This window comes from Arachis hypogaea, chromosome 1 (genome assembly GCF_003086295.3).
Source record: "Arachis hypogaea cultivar Tifrunner chromosome 1, arahy.Tifrunner.gnm2.J5K5, whole genome shotgun sequence".
Taxonomy (NCBI): Eukaryota; Viridiplantae; Streptophyta; class Magnoliopsida; order Fabales; family Fabaceae; genus Arachis; species Arachis hypogaea.
In genome coordinates this window covers 13,567,455-13,589,341 of record NC_092036.1, presented here as the reverse complement: position 1 = coordinate 13,589,341, position 21,887 = coordinate 13,567,455, and the positions used below count along the sequence as shown (strand labels likewise).

General features: G+C 40.3%; 2 protein-coding genes across 3 annotated transcripts; both read right to left on the bottom strand.

The window, feature by feature from the left end:
• Positions 1–7,770: 7,770 nt before the first annotated feature.
• LOC140179952 (uncharacterized) lies at positions 7,771–8,124 on the bottom strand. Its single transcript, XM_072220269.1, has one exon. It carries the CDS (start codon positions 8,122–8,124, stop codon positions 7,771–7,773), a length of 354 nt encoding a protein of 117 aa, XP_072076370.1.
• An 8,235-nt stretch (positions 8,125–16,359) lies between these two features.
• On the bottom strand, positions 16,360–21,321 carry LOC112798214 (uncharacterized). 2 transcript variants are annotated; one of them, XM_025841437.3, is made up of 6 exons: positions 20,830–21,321; positions 18,937–19,660; positions 18,112–18,579; positions 17,444–17,821; positions 17,297–17,364; positions 16,360–16,803 (listed from the first exon to the last, which is right to left on the bottom strand). In XM_025841437.3, the coding sequence occupies exons 2-6, from the start codon at positions 19,546–19,548 to the stop codon at positions 16,587–16,589; spliced, it is 1,743 nt and encodes a 580-aa protein (XP_025697222.1). In that variant the 5' UTR covers positions 19,549–19,660; positions 20,830–21,321; the 3' UTR covers positions 16,360–16,586. The 2 variants fall into 2 exon arrangements, with proteins under 2 accessions (XP_025697222.1, XP_072094082.1); XM_072237981.1 differs by having other exon boundaries at positions 18,937–19,763; positions 20,830–21,320.
• Positions 21,322–21,887: the final 566 nt, after the last annotated feature.

Genomic DNA, 21,887 nt, shown 5'->3' with positions numbered 1-21,887 from the left:
AAATCCTAGAAAACCCTAGATAACCCTAGAAAACCCTAAAAAATCCTAGAGAACACTAGAAAACCTTAAAAACCCTAAAAAACCCTAGAAAACCCTAGAAAATTTTATAAATCCCCTAGAAAATCCTAAAAAACTATAGAAATCCTTAAAAAACCTAGAAAACCCTAAAAACCCTATAAGACCCTAGAAAACCCTAAAGAATTCAAGAAAACCTTAAAAACTTTAGAAAACCCTAGTAAACTCGCACCGAAAAAATGACAATGTTTGGTCGATCCATTTTAGAGCGCGTGCGGCTGAACCCTAAACCCTAAACTCCAAACTCCAAATCCCAAACCCTGATGACTATCGCATCTCGGTTATCAGAGGCGACCAAAGAGCGAGAACAGGTATTTAGTGGCAAGGGACGTTGAAACCATGTCCGAACCATTGCTGATGCCAAGAATTTAATGAATTTTCTGTTCCGTATAACATCTTTCGTATAACATTTTTTAATATTTCACATCTTGAATACATTATAGCTTTAAGCTTGGTTTTAAGAATGTTACAGGTAATGCTTCCTCTAATAAAATGGCACATATTAAGGGGAGCTATGTGACAAAGAAAAGGGGAGGATCCAAAACCTTCAAGGGAGTACTCTTAATCCTTACCCTTTTTCAATTCATTTTTAATAATATTTGTCATCAAGGGGGAGATTGTTGAGTTTGAAAAACTCTAAATTATTATGATGATCAAACATTAATTAAAAAGGGATTAAAATACATAATTGGTAACTTAATTGTATTGTGATGATAAATTGGTTGATTAACAATTTTGGTGTATGCAGATTTTGTGACTGGGTCAAAAATTAAACAAGCCCAATGTGATGATAATATTCAACTTTGTGCAAAAATGCCAAAAATGGTTGCAATCTGTTTCAGCCAGAGAGGAAGATCTGTTAGGTGAAGCTCGTTTCTACTTTTTCTTCATCCATCACAGAAGGTAGCTACTGTAACTACGTGGAGGAGGAAGCAGAAGTGTAGCAGATGGAGCTGTCAAGGATCAAGTGTTCATCAAGGGTCAGAAATCCTTCTTGGGGACCAAGTCAAGATGGAAGGCTCAGATTAATGAAGTTTGATGAGAAGGAATGAGAGAGAGGTAATTGCATGTTGGTTTTAACTTTTGGTTCCCTCTCTTCTCTCTCTGTGCGAACTGGTTTTGGTGTTGAAGAAGAAGAAGTTGGCTCGGTTGAACCGTTTTAACCTTGGAAGCTTCCCCTTCTATAATAAGGGCAAATGGCCAAGGCTTGAGACAAGGATAGAAAGCACAGAGTTCTCATAGCTTCCCAAGCTAACAGAAGATCTTCTTCTTCAATGTGTTTCATTTTGTATTTTCTTTAGTTTTGTCTGTCTGAGTCTCATGGTGAAAAAGGTAAACAGTGAAGTTTGTAAAAAAAATCCAGTGAGTGAAAAAAGGCAGACTGTACAAAATTAAAGAAAAGGCCATAGGTGTCTTAGAGGTCCTTTGGACATCTATGTGTTGTGTATCATGATTCTATGGAAATCCCTTGTAAGTTGGGTTAGCACTTAGCAGTTGAAAAGCTTGGTAGGTGACCAAGTCAAGTTTAGGATTGGGAATAGATTTTGGACTTGTCCGGGATAGGAAGGGTAGTTCCTAGGGAAGAATTGGTGTCTGTAATCAGGTTGATTATAGTGAAATTTCGTCACTGTTGTGATGAAGACTGGACGTAGGCTGTATTGCACTTAGCAGCTGAACCAGGATACTTCTTGGTGTGAATCTCTCTTTCTCTTCTACTCCATTGCTGTTTCTGTTGCATAGGAGACAAAATTAAAAAATATCTCTTCATCGATTACGAGACAAAAAGAAAAAATCTCTTAACCAGTGACGAGACAAAAAGCAGAAAAATCTCCTGAAGGTTCTCTAAAAGGTAAAAAGCGTTCTCAAACAAAAAAAAAATGGGCTAAGATTCAATCTCTCCTTCTCTTAGCCACTAATTACTATCACTTGTAAATTCTAATATGTACCTTCAAACAATTAAACCCTTTATCAAACTTTTCATTTTAAAAAATTTAAATTTAATTAGTAATTTTTTTAAGTCATACACTATTACTCACATACGCTCACTTACCCACATACACCAATTACAACCCTACCATTTTTAGGATTTGAATCTGGGTATGACTGTCTAAGAGATAACAAACTTTGTCAATGGTAATTTATTACCCAAAAGCTGGAAATAAATTCTTTTAATTGTTAAAAAAAATTGAAAGAGTAAATGTGATCTTTAATTTTTTATTATTCTTTTTCTCATTTTTTTTGTTTCATTTATAAAATTAATGATAAAAAATTATATATTACTCTTTTAATTGTTAAAAAAATTAAAAAGATTCATTTTTTCCAAAGCTCAACCACAAATTTAATGGCGTAAGAGATAATATAATCATTTATCACTTTTCAAAGCCCAACGAATAGTGATGCGATGGATGGGGACAAAATATCTAATAACAGCCCAATTTGATACAACTTTTTGGAAAGACTCTTGAGAAATACAAATATTGCAGTTTGAGACCTAATTTAGATATAACACATACACATATATATATAACCAAGATGGGTTGGTCTAGTGGTTAGTTTACTAGTCTGCTTAAGCAAGTGTTGGGGGTTCGAATCCCGCCTTGTGCATGCAGCAATCCACTGGCCAGCGACAAACCCTTAAATGGAGTTCAGTACCTTGATTTTGATAAAAAGTAAGTTTGTGTTAAAGTGATTTATGTTTGGTAATTTTTATATCAAAATTGATTATTCTAAAATAAATGTTGTTTGGTTTATACTATTCAAAATTACTTTTAGATAAAAATTACTAAAATAGACCTCAACTTAAATAATTTTTTTATATTATCCTATCATTTTAATTTAGATATTTAAATAGATTTTATTAGTTAATTTTATAATAAAATTAATATTTACTTACTAAAATAAAAATAACATATAAAAATAGATAAAAATATATTTTTAAATAAAAATAAAACAATATAAATTTTAGATATATATATATATATATATATATATATATATAAAAGAATATTTAATCAAATATGTTACATTTTTAAGTATTAACTTGTTCGTGAAGAGGACTTCCGGATGGTTCGGGTGGTTCGTTGGAGGAGATGAGAACGCTTTGATCAGGATCTCGCGGGGTTCGGAGGTGCCGGGTAGCCGAGCTCTTGTTGTGGAAAAAAGGGGGGTGCCACCTGCAAGGACACTCCGACGCTCTAGTCAGCTAGTGTGCAAGCGGGGAAATAGTTAGGTGGAAAAGTGTGACGTACCTTGGGGGAAGGGCTGTCCTTCCCCTTATATATCGTGTCAGACGTGGGCCCTGTGGGGGTAGGCCCACTTTCTCCAAGGCGTTTCCTCACAGCTACGGATGAGCTGTGCATGACGCGTGTCAGAGTCGGTTTGGGAACGCTTCGCTCAACCGTCCGGGTCGGGTAGTGCTCAAGCCGGGTCGACCCGCTAAAGTTTGGGCCAGGCCGTTACAGTGCCCCCACCGCCGACAATCGACCGTATGGGTCGTTGGAGGCGAGTTCTTTCTCTCTCTGTTGTCGCGAGGTCGATCGTTCGTGTGGGAGACGCGCTACTCGTATGCGTGCCCGTTCGCAATTCAGGGCGTTCTTTTGTCGCCTCATTTCTCGCGAGGGGCATTAAATGCTCATTAAGGATTGAAAAAACCCATGCGTGTAAAGACAGTTCTGCCCCCAGGCCTTTCGCGCTTCCACTAAAGCAGTTTTAAACAGTTTTACGTTTTGCTCTTCTTCTACTTGCTTTTCTGATCATATTGCTTCTTCCTTCTTCCTGCGCTCCCATCACTTAGAAGTTCTTCTCATTGCTCCAGCACGCTTCGTTCTTGTCTGAATTTTCTCGATCATCTAGGTAACCACTTTTTCCTTCTGCTTCAATGGTTGTTTGCATGTTTGTTATAAGCATTTTTCCTGTGCTTGCTCTTTCTTGTTGTTCATGGACGCATTTTCATAGACGCATTTTCTTTTTATCGACTATGGTGTGCCATGGGGGGATTGCGTTATTGTTCTGGTCTCGGTTTTGTTTGGTCCCCCTTGTGGTCATGGCACGTGGGGTTTCTTTGGATTTTTCCTGGCTTCCGACCTCACGGACTAACCGTGCGGTGCCCCCACTGTAGGTATGCCTCGTGTTGTTAGCTGAGCTTCTAGCTCCGCCGCGGGTTATGACCCGTATGCGTGGGTGGTTTCCGACCTCATGAACTCTCCCAATCAGATGGGTGAGGAGGAGCTCACGGAATTTCGCCAGGCCGAGTATCTTTGTGGGGGTACCGACGAGGAGGCGAACTATGACGTTTATGTCCCCGCCCCTCACGAGCGACTTTATGAGATTAATTTTAATGCCCCCCGGGTTGCCGATTGGATCTGGTTTTACAAGGCCATGTTCACTCAGGTTGGGGTTCGCATCCCCTTTTTCCCCTTTCAGATGAGCCTCCTAAATCGAATTTCGGTGGCACCATCTCAATTACATCCGAACAGCTGGGCTTCCATCCGCTGCTTCGAGATGGTGTGCGAGTACTTAGAGCTGCCGATCTCTGTCGACGTCTTCCTCTTTTTCTTTAATCTAACGAACCCTTCGAAGGAAGGGAAACACAAGAAAGGGTTCATGTCCTTTCGGTCTGCCCAAGGCCGGAGGATCTTTGGTTTGTTCGAGGACTCTTACCATGGGTTCAAGGACAAGTATTTTAAGGTCCGCCCGGTCAAGGGTCATCACCCTTTTTGGTTGTCTTTGGAAAAGGAGCGCCTCATCCCGACGTATTGGAGCTTCGGGGCGGGGTCTAATCCTTTTATCAAGGTTACTTATAAAGGGATGTCGGCTGTGGATCGGCGGATAGCCGACATATTGTGGGCGGTTCTTGGGAGAAACAATGTGAATCCTCATCTCCTCATGGGTAATCGGGAGGCCGCCCGAGATTATATCCGTGAGTTTCTCTTGTCGTGTAGTCGCTTGTTTAAATGTTCCATTGCTGCTTCCACTAACTTGTTCATTTTTCAATTTGTTGTCTGTAGTAGGACATTCTGCCGAAGTGACCAGCATGGATAACTTGTATCAAACCTTTCCTCAGGACGACGAGGGTGAGGAGACTGGAGGACAGCAGGCGACGGTTCCTCCAGAAATGCCTCCTCCCGACGTCGACGCGTCCACGAAGGCCGCCACCCCGACTTCCGCACCCCCAATTCCTCCAGAAATTCCTATTCCTGGGCACTCGTCTTCCTCACGTCGGGAGGAAAAGGAAGAGCTGTCCGTCATCCCTACTCCCAAGAGACAGAGGTCACAGTCTAGTCCCGAGGGGGTTTTGATTGTCATGGAAAGGAATTTTGACGCTGGGACGTTCATAGATGCCCACCTGCTTCCGGGCACAGAGGATCATTTCCATGGCACCGACCTCTCGGGGCAGGCTCGGTGGATGTACTGCACCCTCCTTCGCGGCGCGGCCATAGCCCGAAAGGCTGAGTTTGAACTCTCTGGTATGGCCTCGCTTCGTCGGAAGCTTGAATCTGTGGTTGATGCCAAGAACAAGTACAAAACCCAAGTTAAAACACTTCAGGATCAGTTGGTTGAAGCGGGGAATAAGCTTGACGCCGCCGAGAAAAAGACTGCTTCGGCAGAGGAGAAATTGAAAACTACCGACGCCTCTGTATCTCGTTTAACGGAGCAGGAGATGACCTTGAGGAGCCAATTGAGTGCCGCGCAAGGTCGGGTGTCCGTTCTGGAGAAAGAGCGGGACGAAGCGGTGGCAGCCGCCAAGGCTGCTCGGGAGGAGGCCGAGTTGTTCAAGCAAAAGCACAAGGAGGTTAAGGAGCAGGGCAAGAACGCAATTTTCATGACTGAAGATGCCCTCAAAGCTCTAGTGAAGATTGTTTCTCCGGATTTTGACGTGTCGGCAATTGGTGTTTTCAAGACCATCAAGGATGGGAAGATTGCTGATATGCCGAAGAAATAGTGTTTGTACTATCGAATTCTTCTTTTTGTTGAACCTTTGTACTGCGACTTTTGGTGCCCGTTAATGGGCTTATGGGATCGTTTGCCCGCACGTTTAATTTCTTGTTTTACTTGCTGTTGATTTACTCGCGTTTCCGTTTTCTCGCGTTTGCCGTTTATGGCGTTCTTTCTTGTTATGGTCGTTTATCGTGTTTTTGATCTGAGGGGCTCCCGGGGTGATCAGTCCCGAGGCCGCGTATCCTTGTTTTCATAGTGGTCGCTCAAAAAGTTAGAAATAATGAGATAACATAGGCAAATATAGCATGTGGTAATTGGACAAGTTCAATCATTGTAAGGACATTGAAGTGCTATTACAAAATAAATGGCTTAGGAATAAATCCTTCTTAAGTTATCTGCATTCCATGTCCTCGGGACCTCTTTGCCGTTGAGTCTTTCTAGCTTGTATGCTCCTCTACCAATTACCTCTTTGATTCGGTATGGTCCTTCCCAGTTCGCTGCTAGTTTGCCTTCTCCCGGGGTAGATGGGCCGACGTCGTTACGCCTCAGGACGAGGTCATTTTCTTCGAACTTTCTTTTGAGCGCTTTGGCATTGTAGCGTAAGGCCATTCTTTGTTTTAGCGCCGCTTCAACCAGATGGGCCATTTCCCTGGTTTCTTCTATCAGGTCCTTCTCGACAGTTTCCTCTACTCCCTTCAGGAGTAATCGTGGGCTCGGCTCCCCGATCTCTACGGGTATCACTGCATCTGACCCGTACGTTAGTCGGAAGGGTGTCTCTTTAGTGGAGGATTGCTCAGTTGTTCGGTAGGACCAGAGGACCGAGGCGAGCTCGTCGGCCCAAGCGCCTTTCTTGTTATCCAGCCGCTTCTTGAGCCCTAGCAGGATGATCTTATTTGCGGACTCGACCTGCCCGTTTGTCTGTGGGTGTTCCACCGAGGAGAATCTCTGCTTTATGCCCAGGCCTGTGAGGAATTCTGTGAACTTCTTGTCGGTGAACTGTGTCCCATTGTCCGAGATGACGACTTCCGGGATACCAAATCGTGTTATGACTTGTCTCCACATGAATTTCCTGCAATTGGACGAGGATATGCTGGCTAGTGGTTCGGCCTCTATCCATTTTGTGTAGTAGTCGATAGCGACTATAAGGTATTTGACTTGCCCCGGGCCGACGGGAAAAGGTCCTAAGAGGTCGACTCCCCATAGCGAGAACGGTCGAGAGGACGTTAGCAAGCTGAGCTCAGAGGCTGGCGCACGATGGAAGTTGGTGTTTTCTTGGCACTTGACACACTTCTTAACAAATTCCTTGCAGTCAGCCATCATCGATGGCCAATAATATCCGGCTCGGATTAACTTCCTCGCTAGGGCTTTGCCTCCTATATGGTGGCCGCAGCATCCTTCATGGACTTCCCTGAGGACGTAATCCGTCTGGTCGGGGTGCAAACACTTCAGTAGGGGATGATTGAATCCTTTCCTGAACAGCTGACCCTAGATGATGGCATATCTGGCGGCTTCCCTTCTTAGCCTTTTGACATCTTTTTCGTTGTCGGGGAGCTTGCCGTTTTCTAAGAAGTCGATAATGGGATCCAACCAGGAGGGGTTTAGCTTCGAGAGGTGTAGTGTGACTGCCGGCTCTTTCATCTTTCCCTGGATTAGAGATCGGTTGCCCTCTCCCGGTTTGGTGCTAGCTAATTTCGACAAGAGGTCTGCCCATGTGTTCTTTTCTCTCGGAACGTGCTGGATCGTGACTTCTTCAAACTTTCAGCTCAAGTCCTTGACTTTTTCCAAGTATTTCTGTAACAGCGAGTCCCTAGCTTGATAGCTCCCGTTCACTTGGGAGGTGACGATTTGCGAATCGCTGCATATCTCCAACCTCGTTGCCCCGACTTCTGCTGCTAAGGTTAAGCCTCCTATAAGGGCTTCGTACTCTGCTTGGTTATTTGAAACGGGGAATTTGAACTTAATTGACTGTTCATACACGACTCCAGCTGGGCTTTCCAGGATTATCCCGGCGCCCCCGAACGTTTGGTTGGAGGCTCCGTCTACGTGGAGCTTCCACCGTGTGTTCGTGTCTTCGACCGGATCCCCCGCTACTTCTACTAGAAAATCTGCCATCGCCTGCGCTTTGATGGCTTGCCGGGGTTCGTATCATACGTCATATTGGGAAAGTTCAATGGACTAGGTCATCATTCTTCCCGCCAAGTCGGGTTTTTGGAGCACTTGCCGGATCCCCTGGTCCGTTCTTACGACAATCTGGTGACTTTGGAAGTATTGCTTTAACCTCCGCGAAGAGGTCAGGAGTGCCAGAGCTAGCTTTTCCAATTTGTTATATCTCAACTCTGCCCCTTGTAGGGCCCTGCTGACAAAATAGACTGGTTATTGCACCCTCCCTTCTTCTCGTACCAAAACTGCGGCCAGGGCTTCTCCTGTTATGGCGAGGTACAGGTATAATGGCTCCCCGTACTTTGGCTTCCCGAGGACCGGGGGTGCCGCCAGGATTTCCTTAAAGTGCCGAAAGGCTTCCTCGCATGCGGGCGTCCACTCGAACGCTATTCCTTTCTTCATGAGGTTAAAGAATGGTAAGGCCTTTATTGCCGACGCTCCGAGAAATCGTGATAATGAGGCCAGCTGTCCTGCCAACCTTTGGACGTCCTTGATACTGCCTGGGCTCTTCATTTGGAGTATCGCCTGGCACTTCTCCGGGTTGGCTTCTACCCCTCTTTGAGTTATCATGAATTCGAGGAATTTTCCAGCTTCCATGGCGAAAGCACACTTGAGGGGGTTCAGCCTCATGCCATGTTGTCGAAGGGACGCGAATACACTCGCCAGATCGTTCAGGAGGTCGTCAGGTCGTGTTGTTTTCGCGAGGATGTCGTCCACGTAGACTTCAACTGTCTTCCCTATGAGGTCGTGGAATATCCTATTCATTAGCCTTTGGTAAGTTGCCCCTGCATTTTTTAGGCCGAATGGCATCACCTTATAACAGAAAGTTCCCCTCAGCGTTATGAACGCCGTCTTGTCTTCGTCTGGACGGTGCATCGGTATCTGGTTGTAACCGGAGTAGGCGTCCATGAAGCTCAGATATCGGTATCCCGCCGCAGCATCGACGAGTGCGTCTATGTTAGGGAGGGGGAAGCAATCCTTGGGACATGCTTTGTTGAGGTCAGAGTAGTCTACGCACATTCTCCACTTGCCGTTGTGCTTTTTTACCAGAACTACATTCGAGAGCCATGTCGAATAAAACCTGCTTCTAGGAGGCTAGCCGTCTGCTTGGCCACCTCCTCTGCCCTCTCCGCCGACATTTTTCTCCTCCGTTGGGCTACTGGACGTGCTTCCGCCTTGACGGCTAAATGATGCGACATAATTTTTGGGTCTATGCCCGGCATGTCGGCCGGTGTCCAGGCGAACAAGTCCCTATTGGCTCTTATCATTTCGACCAAGGGCTCCTTCAACTCGTGCGGGAGGTTCTTGTTGACGAACGTGAATCTTTCCTCCGCGTCGCCGATCATGAACTTCTCCAGATCCCCTTCTGGTTCCGGACTGGGTTTGTCGTCTACTCTGGCATCTAGGTCGGCTAGGAACACGCCGGACGCCTCCTTGGACTTCTTTCTTAGGGAGAGGCTGGCATTGTCACAAGCGACCGCCGTCTCAAGGTCTCCTCTTACGGACCCTATAGATCCGTCATCGGTAACGAACTTCATGACTAGCAGCTTTGTGTTGATTATGGCCTCGAAATCGTTGATCGTCTTCCTTCCCAAGATGATATTATAGGCGGTGGAGTCTCGGAGGATCACGAACTCGGCCATCGCCGATCTTCGGCCCTGGGATTGTCCCACTGAGATTGGCAGGGATATTACTCCGTCTGGTTTGATGAAATGGTCGCCCAACCCAATGACCCCGTGTTGGTGAGTCGTCAAATCGGCGTCCCTTAGTCCCAGTGCGTCGAATACATTGCGGAACATGATGTTCGAGTCCGCCCCAGTGTCAACAAGGATGCGTTTGACGAGACCGGTTCCCACTCTGGCCGTGATGACCATGGGTGGATTTTCCGGGGCGTCGTCGAACCATAGGTCTTCCGGGCCGAAAGAAATGAATGGAGGCTTCTTAGAGTTTCGCGTCGACGAGGAGGAGATCGACAATATCTTTGCGTCTTTCTTGTGTGCCGATATGGATCTTGGTGCGGCGTTTTTGGCCGTCACCACGTTTATCACAGTGAGGCCGTGATCTCCGTCTTCTGGTTCTTGTCGTCGCTTTGCCGAACGGCTTTTGCCTTCTTCGTCTTGGTCGCGATAACGTCTCATTGGCTCCCTGATTAAGTGGGAGAATGCTGCTAGTTTACCTTCCCTTATCGCTTGTTCTAGTGCATCTTTTAGGTCAAAACAGTCCTGCGTTAGGTGACCGTAGCCTTTGTGGTAATCGCAATAGAGGTTTTTGTTCCCTCCAGTGCGGTCCTTGAGTGGTCGGGGCTTCGGCAGGATTCCTTTCTCGGCTATTTGTTGGTAAACTTCCACGATGGGAAGAGTGAGCGGAGTGTAGTTGGTGAATTTCCCGACTCGGGGGAATGTCCTTGGCGCCTTGTTTGGCGCCTCTTCCCTGGTTCGTTCCTTTAGCCTTTCCCCGTTGCCCTGTTGCCGGGGTTGATTGTAGCTGGACTGCCGTTTGTTGGCAGCCACAACTCGGCTGACTTCCTCGTCATTTATGTACTTTTTGGCTACCGTCTGGATCTCGTGCATCATCCAAACCGATTTCGTGGTAAGATGTTTTCGGAAGTTCTCGTTGAGGAGGCCGTTCGTCAGGCAAAGACTGGCCACCGAATCGGTTAGGCCGTCGATTTCTAAGCATTCATCGTTGAACCGATCCAGGTACCTCCTGGTCGGCTCTCCTTGTCTCTGGGTTACCCCCAGAAGGTTGATCGGGTGCTTTGCCTTTGCTATTCGTGTTGTAAATTGGGCCAGGAATGCACGGCTGATGTCCGAGAAACTGTAGATGGATCCCTGCGGGAGGCCGTTAAACCACCTGATCGCGGGTCCCGCTAAGGTTACCGGGAAGGCACGGCATCTTACCTCGTCCCCTACTCCCTTCAGGTTCATCCTGGCCTCGAAGGCCGTGAGGTGTTCTAGAGGGTCTTGAGTTCCGTCGTACCTCATGTCCGTTGGTTTGTCGAAGTGTTTCGGCAACCGGACTTCGAGGATAGATCGGTGGAATGGGGTGGCGCCCATTATCACAGGTTGTCGTGTCCTCGTGGATCTCCCTTCCCCGTCTTCGCGATCTCGTGTCGCTTGGCGGGTTAACCTGCCCCGGGAGTAGATGATCGTGTCATTTCGTCTTCTCGGGATCAGAGACTCCTCGCGCGTGCTCTCCGCTTCCGTTCGGGATGCGGGGGTACGCCGCGGGCGGCTTCGGTGGGAGTCTCCCTCTTCGCTTTCAGGGGATGGGGTGTAGCTGGGATCGGTGGTTCGTCCGTCCCGCTCCTGGTTGCCCAACTGTCGCTCTAGGTTCTGGACCCTATGGCGTAGCTCCTGCATTATTATGGCACTGTCACCGCCCGTTCCCCCGAAGGGTCGTGTCCTCGTGTGCTGTTCTGTGTGTTGTCGGGGGGACCTCCGCCGCCCCCTTAGTGAGGCGACGGAGGCTGCCCCCTCCGCTCCGGCTCCTCGGGCTTGGTCTCCGGGACTCAGCGCGACTTCCATTTAAGCGTTTCCCACAGACGGCGCCAATGTTCGTGAAGAGGACTTCCGGATGGTTCGGGTGGTTCGTTGGAGGAGATGAGAACGCTTTGATCAGGATCTCGCGGGGTTCGGAGGTGCCGGGTAGCCGAGCTCTTGTTGTGGAAAAAAGGGGGGGTGCCACCTGCAAGGACACTCCGACGCTCTAGTCAGCTAGTGTGCAGGCGGGGAAATGGTTAGGTGGGAAAGTGTGACGTACCTTGGGGGAAGGGCTGTCCTTCCCCTTATATATCGTGTCAGACGTGGGCCCTGTGGGGGTAGGCCCACTTTCTCCAAGGCGTTTCCTCACAGCTGCGGATGAGCTGTGCATGACGCGTGTCAGAGTCGGTCTGGGAACGCTTCGCCCAACCGTCCGGGTTGGGTAGTGCTCAAGCCGGGTCGACCCGCTGAAGTTTGGGCCAGGCCGTTACATAACTAAAAATGTACTTTAATATTTTTTTTACATCGTATTCTTATTCTAGTACTCTCAATAATCGTATTCTTAATATTAATCCAACGTTTATAATTTTATTATTATCTACGATTAATTTTTTATTTAATTTATTTTTTTACTGGAAGCATAATCTATATTATAAAAAATTACACTAAAACATAGTATATGAGAATTACAATTATAAAAGAGAGTACTAAAAATAATTAAAAAATAAATATTTACTTTATAGTAATTGAAATAAATATAAAAATTCTTGAAGATCTTTTTATTAGTATATTTTTAGTATTTTTAGTACTCTTTTTTTAGTATGCTATAATTTTTTACTATTATTATTATTTATAGTTAAATTTTTGTTTAATTTACTTTACCTAATAGAATCAATAAATTATATTATAAAAAGATAATAACAAACATAATACACAAAAATCATAATTATAAAAGTGTATAATATCAAACAAACAGTTAAAAAAATAAAAAATAGAAAAATAGAGCTCATATAAATAGAAATAACAATTTTATAAATAATATAATAACATACATGAAGGATAAAATTGGTAAAAGATAAATACATGGTAGTATCCATGGTCAAAAGCCCGTTGGTAAAACGTAGAAGCTAAAATAGTTGCTTCTTGTAAACGTTGGTTTTGGCAGCGAAATCACTTCTGTGTTAATGGAAAAAAAGTTTGCCAAACCAAAAATTGAAGCTTTCAAGAAGTCTAAACATGCTTCTTCTCTTTTAACGAGTTTCTCAAACACACCCATAGTGTGCGAATGAATAGTGTACATGACAAGAGAAAAATTCAAAAAAAATTATTTTATATTTTATAAATCGAAAAGACTACACGATCAACGGAGATTGGTCTAAGTGATAAACGGTTTGAATTTGCTTAAACAAATCTCAAGTTCGAGATAATACATGCAAACTCATCAACCACAATCTACCACAAATATGCTTTCAGCTTTCAATTTTTAACAATTAAAGATACTTTTTAAAGTATCCATAAAAATGAATTTATACATTTTAAAAATGCCTCTGAAAACTAATTTTAAGAATCTACTTTTAAAAATACAAATTTTACTAAGCCAGAACTTAAGGCTTATGAAAAGTTGCAAACTACTATCCTTATTAGATTATATTTATAGGGCATTTAAGTGGGAATTAAAACCCAGTAAAAGACTATCTTAAAAGGAACGAAGTCTTAATTGGTTTTCTAGTGCTGCCTTCACTACTATCATCTGTAGAACCTAAAACTAAAAGGTCACTGCGTAGAACCTACTGGTGTAAGCTATACATAGGTTTGCGTTAAGATGAGGAAAAAGAAGTCAACTACAACTAGGATATAGGTAGGGCTAGCAATATATACCCTATTCGTAGGGCTGATAATATATATCTTATATATATCCGTTCGAGTAGGGTTGTCCACCCAATTCGCTGCAGGTAAGGTAGGGTGCAGTGCGAGTTTGCCTGCGAGTAAGGTAGGAGTGGATCCTCACGAATGATATCCAGTGCTTAATCTAACCATTCATTACTCTCTCTTATTTATTTCTGGTTCCAGTTATAGAATTAAAGGTGGAAAATCACACTGTATCTTGTCAAGTGTTAAAAAAATTGGAAATGATCCATTTCCGAATAAGGTAGGATATGGGTTCAGGTTATAACCCTACTCGTATCCCTAATATATTATATAATATATATTTTAAGTTATGTATATAATGAAAAAAAGTGAATGTTAAATTCACAATCTTTTTATAAAAATTTGAAATAACTACTAAACTAGTTGATGATCATATTATTTGTAATTTTATGTTAAATTTTTTTAAAATTTTATTATTTTTAATTTTAATTTAAATTTAATTTTTAATTTCTATTTTATTAATATGTATAAAATTTGGAATAGTCAAATTTTATATTTACTTGAAAAATTTTTAGAGGATCGGGTAGAATAAAATTTAGAACTTTAGAATGCAGATAAGATTAAAGTTGAGATTCTCAACCCGCATGTAAGATGGGACCCGATTAAATGCTCCTTATAACTTTTGGAGTATGAAACTCCATAAACAAAATAAATAACAAAGTTGTATTTTGTTTGTTTTTATCATTATTATTTGCATTTATTTTTGTGTTGGGCTAATGGACTAGTATACTAAAAACAAATTAATTTGAGCTAGGGGTTTTTCATAATTTTGTGCGATAAAATAAATCTGGGCCATTATTATTTTGATTTGATATTAGATTATTATAAAATTAAAAAAAAAATAAAAAGACGAATATTTTTTTAGAATTGATATGAGAAGATTAAAATATCATTTAAAAGTAACAGAAAATTTAATTTAATTTCAAAAAAAGTAAAATAAATTTGTAATAAAATTTAAAAAGACAAAAATAGTAAAATGTTTTTTTAAGATTAGAGTTATTTAATTATTTTAAAAATTAAAAATTTATATTATATTTTAAAACGATAAAAATACTCTTTTTAAAGAATAACATTAAAATTTAAAAGTCTAAAATATTTATTTAGTATTAATGGTCTTTTCAAATGGTTTAAAAATTAGAATTTGTCCTAGATATTAAAAAAATGAAAATATACTATTTAAAATTAATCTTGAAAAGACTAAATATCCTTTTAAGATTATTGTTTTTTAATTAAATTATAATATTAAAATTTAAATTTAATTTTAAAAAATTACGATACATTTTTAGATCATTTTAAAATGACAAAAATACTAGTTATATAATCAAGGCTGTTTTATTAATTTAAAAGAAGAAATTTGTATTTGGTTTTAATAGATCCAAATACATTATTTAGTATTCAGTTTAAGGTTAAATCACTTTGTCAGCTTTTATAATTTTACTAAATTTGTAGTTAAGTATTTATAGTTTAAAAGTTTTCAATTGATTTCTTACACTATTTTAAAATAGAATACCGGAATAATTAAAATAGAGACAAAATTTGAAGATAGTTTAAAAACATATCAAGAATAGAAGAATAGAAAATGATGAATGACATCTAACGTCGAACAAGACACCGGTGACAGTGGTAAACAGCGGTGATAGATTTGGTTAGAAGTGAAATTTGAAAAAGAGAGCTATGAGATAAAATAAATATAAAGAATTTTTTAATTTCAAACAGAAGAGGTAAAATAAATATAAAAAAAATAATAGAAATTTTAATTGCAAAAAACTAATTTAAAAATAAAAATATATGGAGTATTAATTTATTAAATAATTAAAAACTTTATATACTGTTGATTCACCAAATTATTAGAGAGTATTATAAACGTAATTGTACTAAAAATAATATGAGTATATTAATTTTTTAATTTATAATTAATAATTTTAAATAGTTATTTTTTTTAAATCGAATAAATATAATTAATCATATAAATATAATAATAGGAATACGTTTATTTTTATTAAATTAAAATTAAGTTATTAATTAAATTATATTTATTTAAATTTTAATTTAAAAATTTTATAATTTTAAATTTTAAATTATATGAACAAAATTATATTAAATAAAAATAAAAATATATTAGTAAGATCTACTGTAATGAGTTTATGAAATTCTAAAACAAAATAAATCTTAAAAGATAAAAATAAAAAAATTGTTATGGAAACAATAATTTTTAAATTTTATTTCAATAAACAAATTAACACTAATAAAACACTAATTTAAAAAAAATCGTTGCTCAATAAGTAAAGATGGAAGATTAATATTTTATGATTATTTTATGATTTTTATTTAAAAGTATAATTTTATGTTAGTATTAATTTTTAAAAAAAATATAATTTGTTAGCATTAATTGTTGGATGGTGTTATCAATATATAATAAAAGCTCTATTAATAGAATATGTATTAGAATACTATACTAAATACACATTACAATATTAATAATGTAAAGGAGTTTCAAAACTCCAAACATTTAGCGAGTATTGTAACATCCACTTTGTAAGATAGGATAGAGTTTTAAAAAGTTTTTTCACCCAAGAGTAGGTTAGGGTGAAAGAACAAATTACCTCACGTGGGTGTGAAGAGTTAAGTAACGAACCCTTTCGCCAAACCGGCATGTTTCCAAAATTCGAACAAACCACGCCATTTCGACAAAGTTATGTAACAATCAGGATTTCAGAGAACAGATAATTAAAAAACACAAGGAGCAAGAAAAACTTAAACAATAAGCTCAAGAAAATGATACATCATAACGACCAACTTCATAATCGAAGAAACACATACAATCTGCACCAAGCCGTATATTAGCAAAGCATTTGAGACCATAAAAACTACTTCTAGCTACAACCATCCCTACATCAGTCAAGGTTCGGAGTTAAAATCTTTACATGAAACAGAAACACCACGCACATATGTGGTACTGGTTAGTATATCTTGGACCTCAAAAGGTTAATCCATCACTACTCACTAGCCAGACATGAATGACATCGCTCTCCTGAAGTCCAACGGTGTGTGCGCGCCCTGTGGAAAAGGCTTTCCATCTGGAAGCCACAGAGCACCTTCATGGGGCATCAGCACATCTGCTTCAGCTTCACCATTTTGCTTACCTCGCGTACCTTCCTTGGATGAAACTTCATTCTTTTTCTTAACAAACTCAAAGAATTCAGCAACTTGCCGTGCATACCTGCCCCCAAAGCAAAATAAACAAATTATAACACATTAGGATCATAGACTAGTACAGTATATTCTTTTACGTAAGTCTTCTTCCTAACCATTCACCATTTGCCATAAAGAATCACAGATACCTTTCTTGGTTAACTAGGGATTCACTCTCGCAGTATATTAAAGAAAATGCAACATTCCACACACCAAAGCCACTAAAATGACCAGCGAAACTTAACGTCAAGGATTTCCAAATGAAGAATGAAGATATGTGAACAAATACAAAACCGGTAATGCAGCCAATCAAAAAGGTTGACCCATTCAAGAATGGTTCTAGAATTAGCAACATTGAACTAACAATAGTTCTATTAAAATAGTTAAACAAATAAGAATAGAAAAAAATGCAATGGTGAAACGGGTCCCAATATAATACAAGTGGTGTGACATAAGATTAGTCCATGTTACAGAAATCTAAATAAATACTAGAATAACTGAATAAGATACGATTATCTTACTGCCTCTTTGCTTCAACATCTTTGCTGAAATCAATATTGGGTTCACAGTCCAGAACCAATGCAGGAACCTGGTTGCACAGAAAACAATTAAACCAGCCTATTATAACGAATCACAAACTCAGGCATGGATTCCATTAAGTATGGTACCTTCTGAATGCTTGAGTGCATGTGATCACCCTCTAGATAGAATACACGGTCTCTAATTTCAGGGTGCAAGGAGTTATCAACATGTTGGGGAAGCTTATTGACTGATAATATTCCATGATTGCCACTTTGGAAGGGGAATAACCAGCTTTCATGCTTTTCATGTAGGTCACGGAGATAGTCCAGAGAGACTCCACCTTCCTCTGCTCTCTTCCTTAACTTCATTCTCTTATGGCAAGTATCAGGACTTGCCCTAAGATAGATAAAACCATCTGGAATAAGGCCAGGCAAGGAGGAGACAACAGGGTCAAACCATGAGTCATAGATACTGATCTCCATTTCATTCATCCAATTGGCTTCATGCACAGCTCGTACAAAAACCTTTAATTCACAGTAAGGGTAAAAATGCATAAGCCCTTAAAATCTAAAAACAGGATTACATTCTTGAATTAAACCAAATAGCTGACTTCCAAAAACTGGAAGAACACTAAAATGCATAAACCCTAAAATGCATAAGCCCTTAAAATCTAAAAACAGGATTACATTCTTGAATTAAACCAAATAGCTGACTTCCAAAAAACAGAAGAACACTAAAATACCATCAACAAAAAAAAAAAGCCTGAAAGAACAAGAAAATAAAGAGAATACTTAAAGAGGTAATGAGTACTCACCATCCTGTCACTGAAAACACTCCTCTCCATCAATCTAAGAGGCTTGATTCCACCAGATGACTCTCTTTCCTGCATGACCCTCGTAACAAATACATAGTTCTGAAAGGTGTAGGCATACCTTTGTGGCTCCGCATAAAAGGCATCCAAAATATTGAAGTGATCTGGTCCTACATCCTGCCACTTGCTAATAGGTTCAGGAACTACCTCAACAAGATCACGCAGTTCAATAGTTTCATTAGCTATTCTCTGAAGGAACGTTGTCTTGCCAACACTGATATTACCCTCAACACAGAATGTAAGGCGTTTCTTCTGCAGAGCCTGCACAGCAGCCGAGGAGGAATTGTCTTCCAACTCTTCATCAACACTCTTTTTAATGAAAGTAGTTATACTTTCAGCATGGTTCTTGTGGATTATTCCAACAGAACTCTGCAGATACTCAACCATCTTATCACTAGATTTCCCAAAAAACTGCAGCATATTACCCAAGAAAACAAAGAAAATTGTCAACATTTTCCGGGGAAGCAATTAGCCAAATTTAATGTCACAAGCATATATAACGCTTCAGTACTTAGTACAGAAACTACAAAACTTTACCATAAAGTGATTGGATTTCAGATGTATATTGCCATATGGGGATGCTCCAACCATCATAAGTACTTATTCTATACTATCATCCTCAGCGAAGCAAATTTCAAGATTGTTTTTTTACTTTTTCTAGAAGGGCCCAAATTGAATGAAATATTCTAAAGGGTACAGAAATCAGAAATTAGAAATACAAAATATCATAAGGGAGAGAAAAAGAAAAAGAAGGAAGTAGTGAAATACCTTATCTTTGTATAGTTGTTTGAGCTGAGCAACACCAGCAATGCCTTTCTGAACTAGCTTCCTCAAATTTCTGGGACCGACACCGGGAATAGCCAACAAATCAGGATTTGGCAGAATGGGTGAGGAAGAAGAATAAGCCCTCTGCCTCCGGTTGAGTCTTGGACTAACGGGCTTGTGCTCCTTTGTGTCTTCTCCCTCTCCCTCGGAGGCGGAATAGAAGGAGGCACAGCGAGGGAGCAGCCACGGAAGGCGGTGGATGGGTGCCCTAGCGGCAGTGTGTTTGTGGGTTAGAGAGAGACACCTTGGCATGGCGGATAAAAAGGAAGACGGCAGAGTGCACAGAGGGAAAGACTTGCTAGCAGAGCAAGAGGCGGAAGTGGTGGGGGGCAGGCTCACCAGTGAAGATGCAAATGAAGGCGCAGCAGTTGCCATTGCTATGTATTTGTGTGGCGACGAGGATAGAGACAGAGAGATAGAAAAAGAGAAAGGGAGAGTAGTAATGGGAGTAGAGGAGCTAGGGAGAGTCAGAGTCCCTGTGGATGTCGCCGTGCCTCCCACAGAGAGAGAGAGGATGGGGGCTGAACAATAAGTTGGGCGCAGCAGTTTCTGCATAACTCTTTCCGAGCATTTCACACTTACTGTTATGTTAACATTCTTCCTCTCTCTCTATCTACTTTCCTTTTCCTTTCCGCTTTGCTCCCAAAGACCGTGAGAAGGGAAGTCCCTGAGAATTAGTTATCAGAACTGAATCAGTAATTGACACGGTCATACAACCAGGTCACTGGGTCACTAGTTCTACCGGTGGGCCACTGATTTACCCGGTTGACCTAGTCATAATTACATAAAATTGTAAAATTATACAAATAAAATTAAAATTAAAGTTAAAACTTAAAATGCCTATCTTCACAAACATATTAATAACAATCAAGTATCAATTTTTAGACATAACTAATGATGCTAAAAGAGATAATAAATTAGTCACTAATACAAAATACTAAAATAACACAATCAGTAAATCAAATTAAAGGGGTGATCTCAAAGTCGGCATCTATATCTTCATAGGACAAATTTGAAGCTTGACCAACATTTTCTTCATTTTGATTTGCATCTATATCTACATTTGTGCATTTTTCACAAATCAATACCAAAAATAATTCATAATAGCAACTGAGTTGTGATGAAGACATTTTTTAAATTCTAGCAAAAAAAAAAAAAAAACAAACAGAGAGCATGGGAACAACAATTTAACTGAACAACTTTATTCTGAGTTGCAAAGAGCATGAACCTCATTTTCAACAACAAATTCAACTATGATCATTTTCAGCAACAAAACATTTAGCTCAAAAGATGATTTACAGATTTACAGTAACAAAAAATTTAGCTAAGTGATTATTTCAGCAAGACAACAGATTCAAGCTCCAGTGATGATAATCAGTAACAAATTCAACAAGGTGATGATTTTCAGCAACAAAAAAATTAGTTCAATGATATTTTCAGCAACAAATTCAACTTTTAGCAACAAAATCAAGGTGCAGTGATGAATTACAGGCTGTTCAACTATGATAATTTAAAGCAACAAAAAGTTTAACTCCAAAGATGATTTACAGCAACAAAAAAAAATTGGCTAAGTGATTATTTCAGCAAAACAACAACAAATACAAGATTTCGTGACGATAATCAGCAACAAATTCAGTCCAGTGATGATTCTCATCAACAACAAAAAGTAAGCTCAGTGATATTTTCAGCAACAAATTCAACTTACTGCAACAAATTTAACATATCCTAGTTCAGTCACGATTTACAACAACATTTAGATCAGCAACATGGAAAAATACACACAGAAGGGAAATCGGGAGAGGAAAGAACAAGGGAAGCAATTATGCAGGGACTCACCAACGGTCCACGGTCCACAGCGACTCGGCGACGACCCAGCGGAAGGCGACGAAGCAAGCGACAACACACGAGTTGCTTCTGCCGCCGGCGACGAGACGCCCAGGAAAGGCCGAGAGACCTTGAGACGTCGGCGACTAGACAGACGAACAACGAGACTGAGACGAGACTCGAGTGAGACAGAGGCAGAATCGAGCAGACACAACCACGGACGACGAGCAGCAACAAACACGCACAGCTCGAGCACTCACTGGCGGAGGGAGGCGCGACAGCCGAGCACAGACGGAGGAGAGCGGCAAGACGCGAGCGAGCGTGCGATTGGTGACAGTGACCCGAAGTGAGCTGAGAGTGAGAGTGAGAGTGAGAGAGAGAGAATGGGGGTGCGGTGGGTAGCTTCAGAGCCAGGGTGGTGTGCCGTTTGTGAGAGGGAGAGAGAGGGTGGTGGGAAGCTTCATGTGAAACTAGGTTATTCCAAATTAAAAAACAAACAAAAAATTACATGACCCGGCCCGGGTTTTATAAACATGTCGGGTCAAACCGTTTGTAGCCCATATCGCATATCTCTCCCTCCTCGTTTCAAAGGTTTTGAGTTTAAATCCTACTAATTGCGATAAAAAAAATTAGTAAGTGTAAGATGAATGTGTGAGTGTGTTGTATGGTATTTTTAGAGTTGGGTTGTCCAATCCAATGGAGTGCCTAAGATCGAAGGTTATCCAATCTATTGACAAAAAAAAATGAGTAACTCGATCTGACTAAATGATAAGTTTCTAGTCAAACTAGATGAGTCAAGCAAAGTTTGATAACTATGAATAAAAGAAAATTTTAACAAAATAAATTGAATTACAAATTCAAAATTTTCACTCATCATAAAATACTTGTAAAATGACAATTGACTAGTAGATAAATTTTCGAAAAAGAAACAAAGGAGGATACATATACATTAAAATATAAATTATATATTTTTGTCTATAATGTACTAAATTTCTTTGAGGTTTAATTTAAATAAACACTTTAAATAAATTTTTATTTTTATTTTTTAATAATATCAATTTTTTAACTGT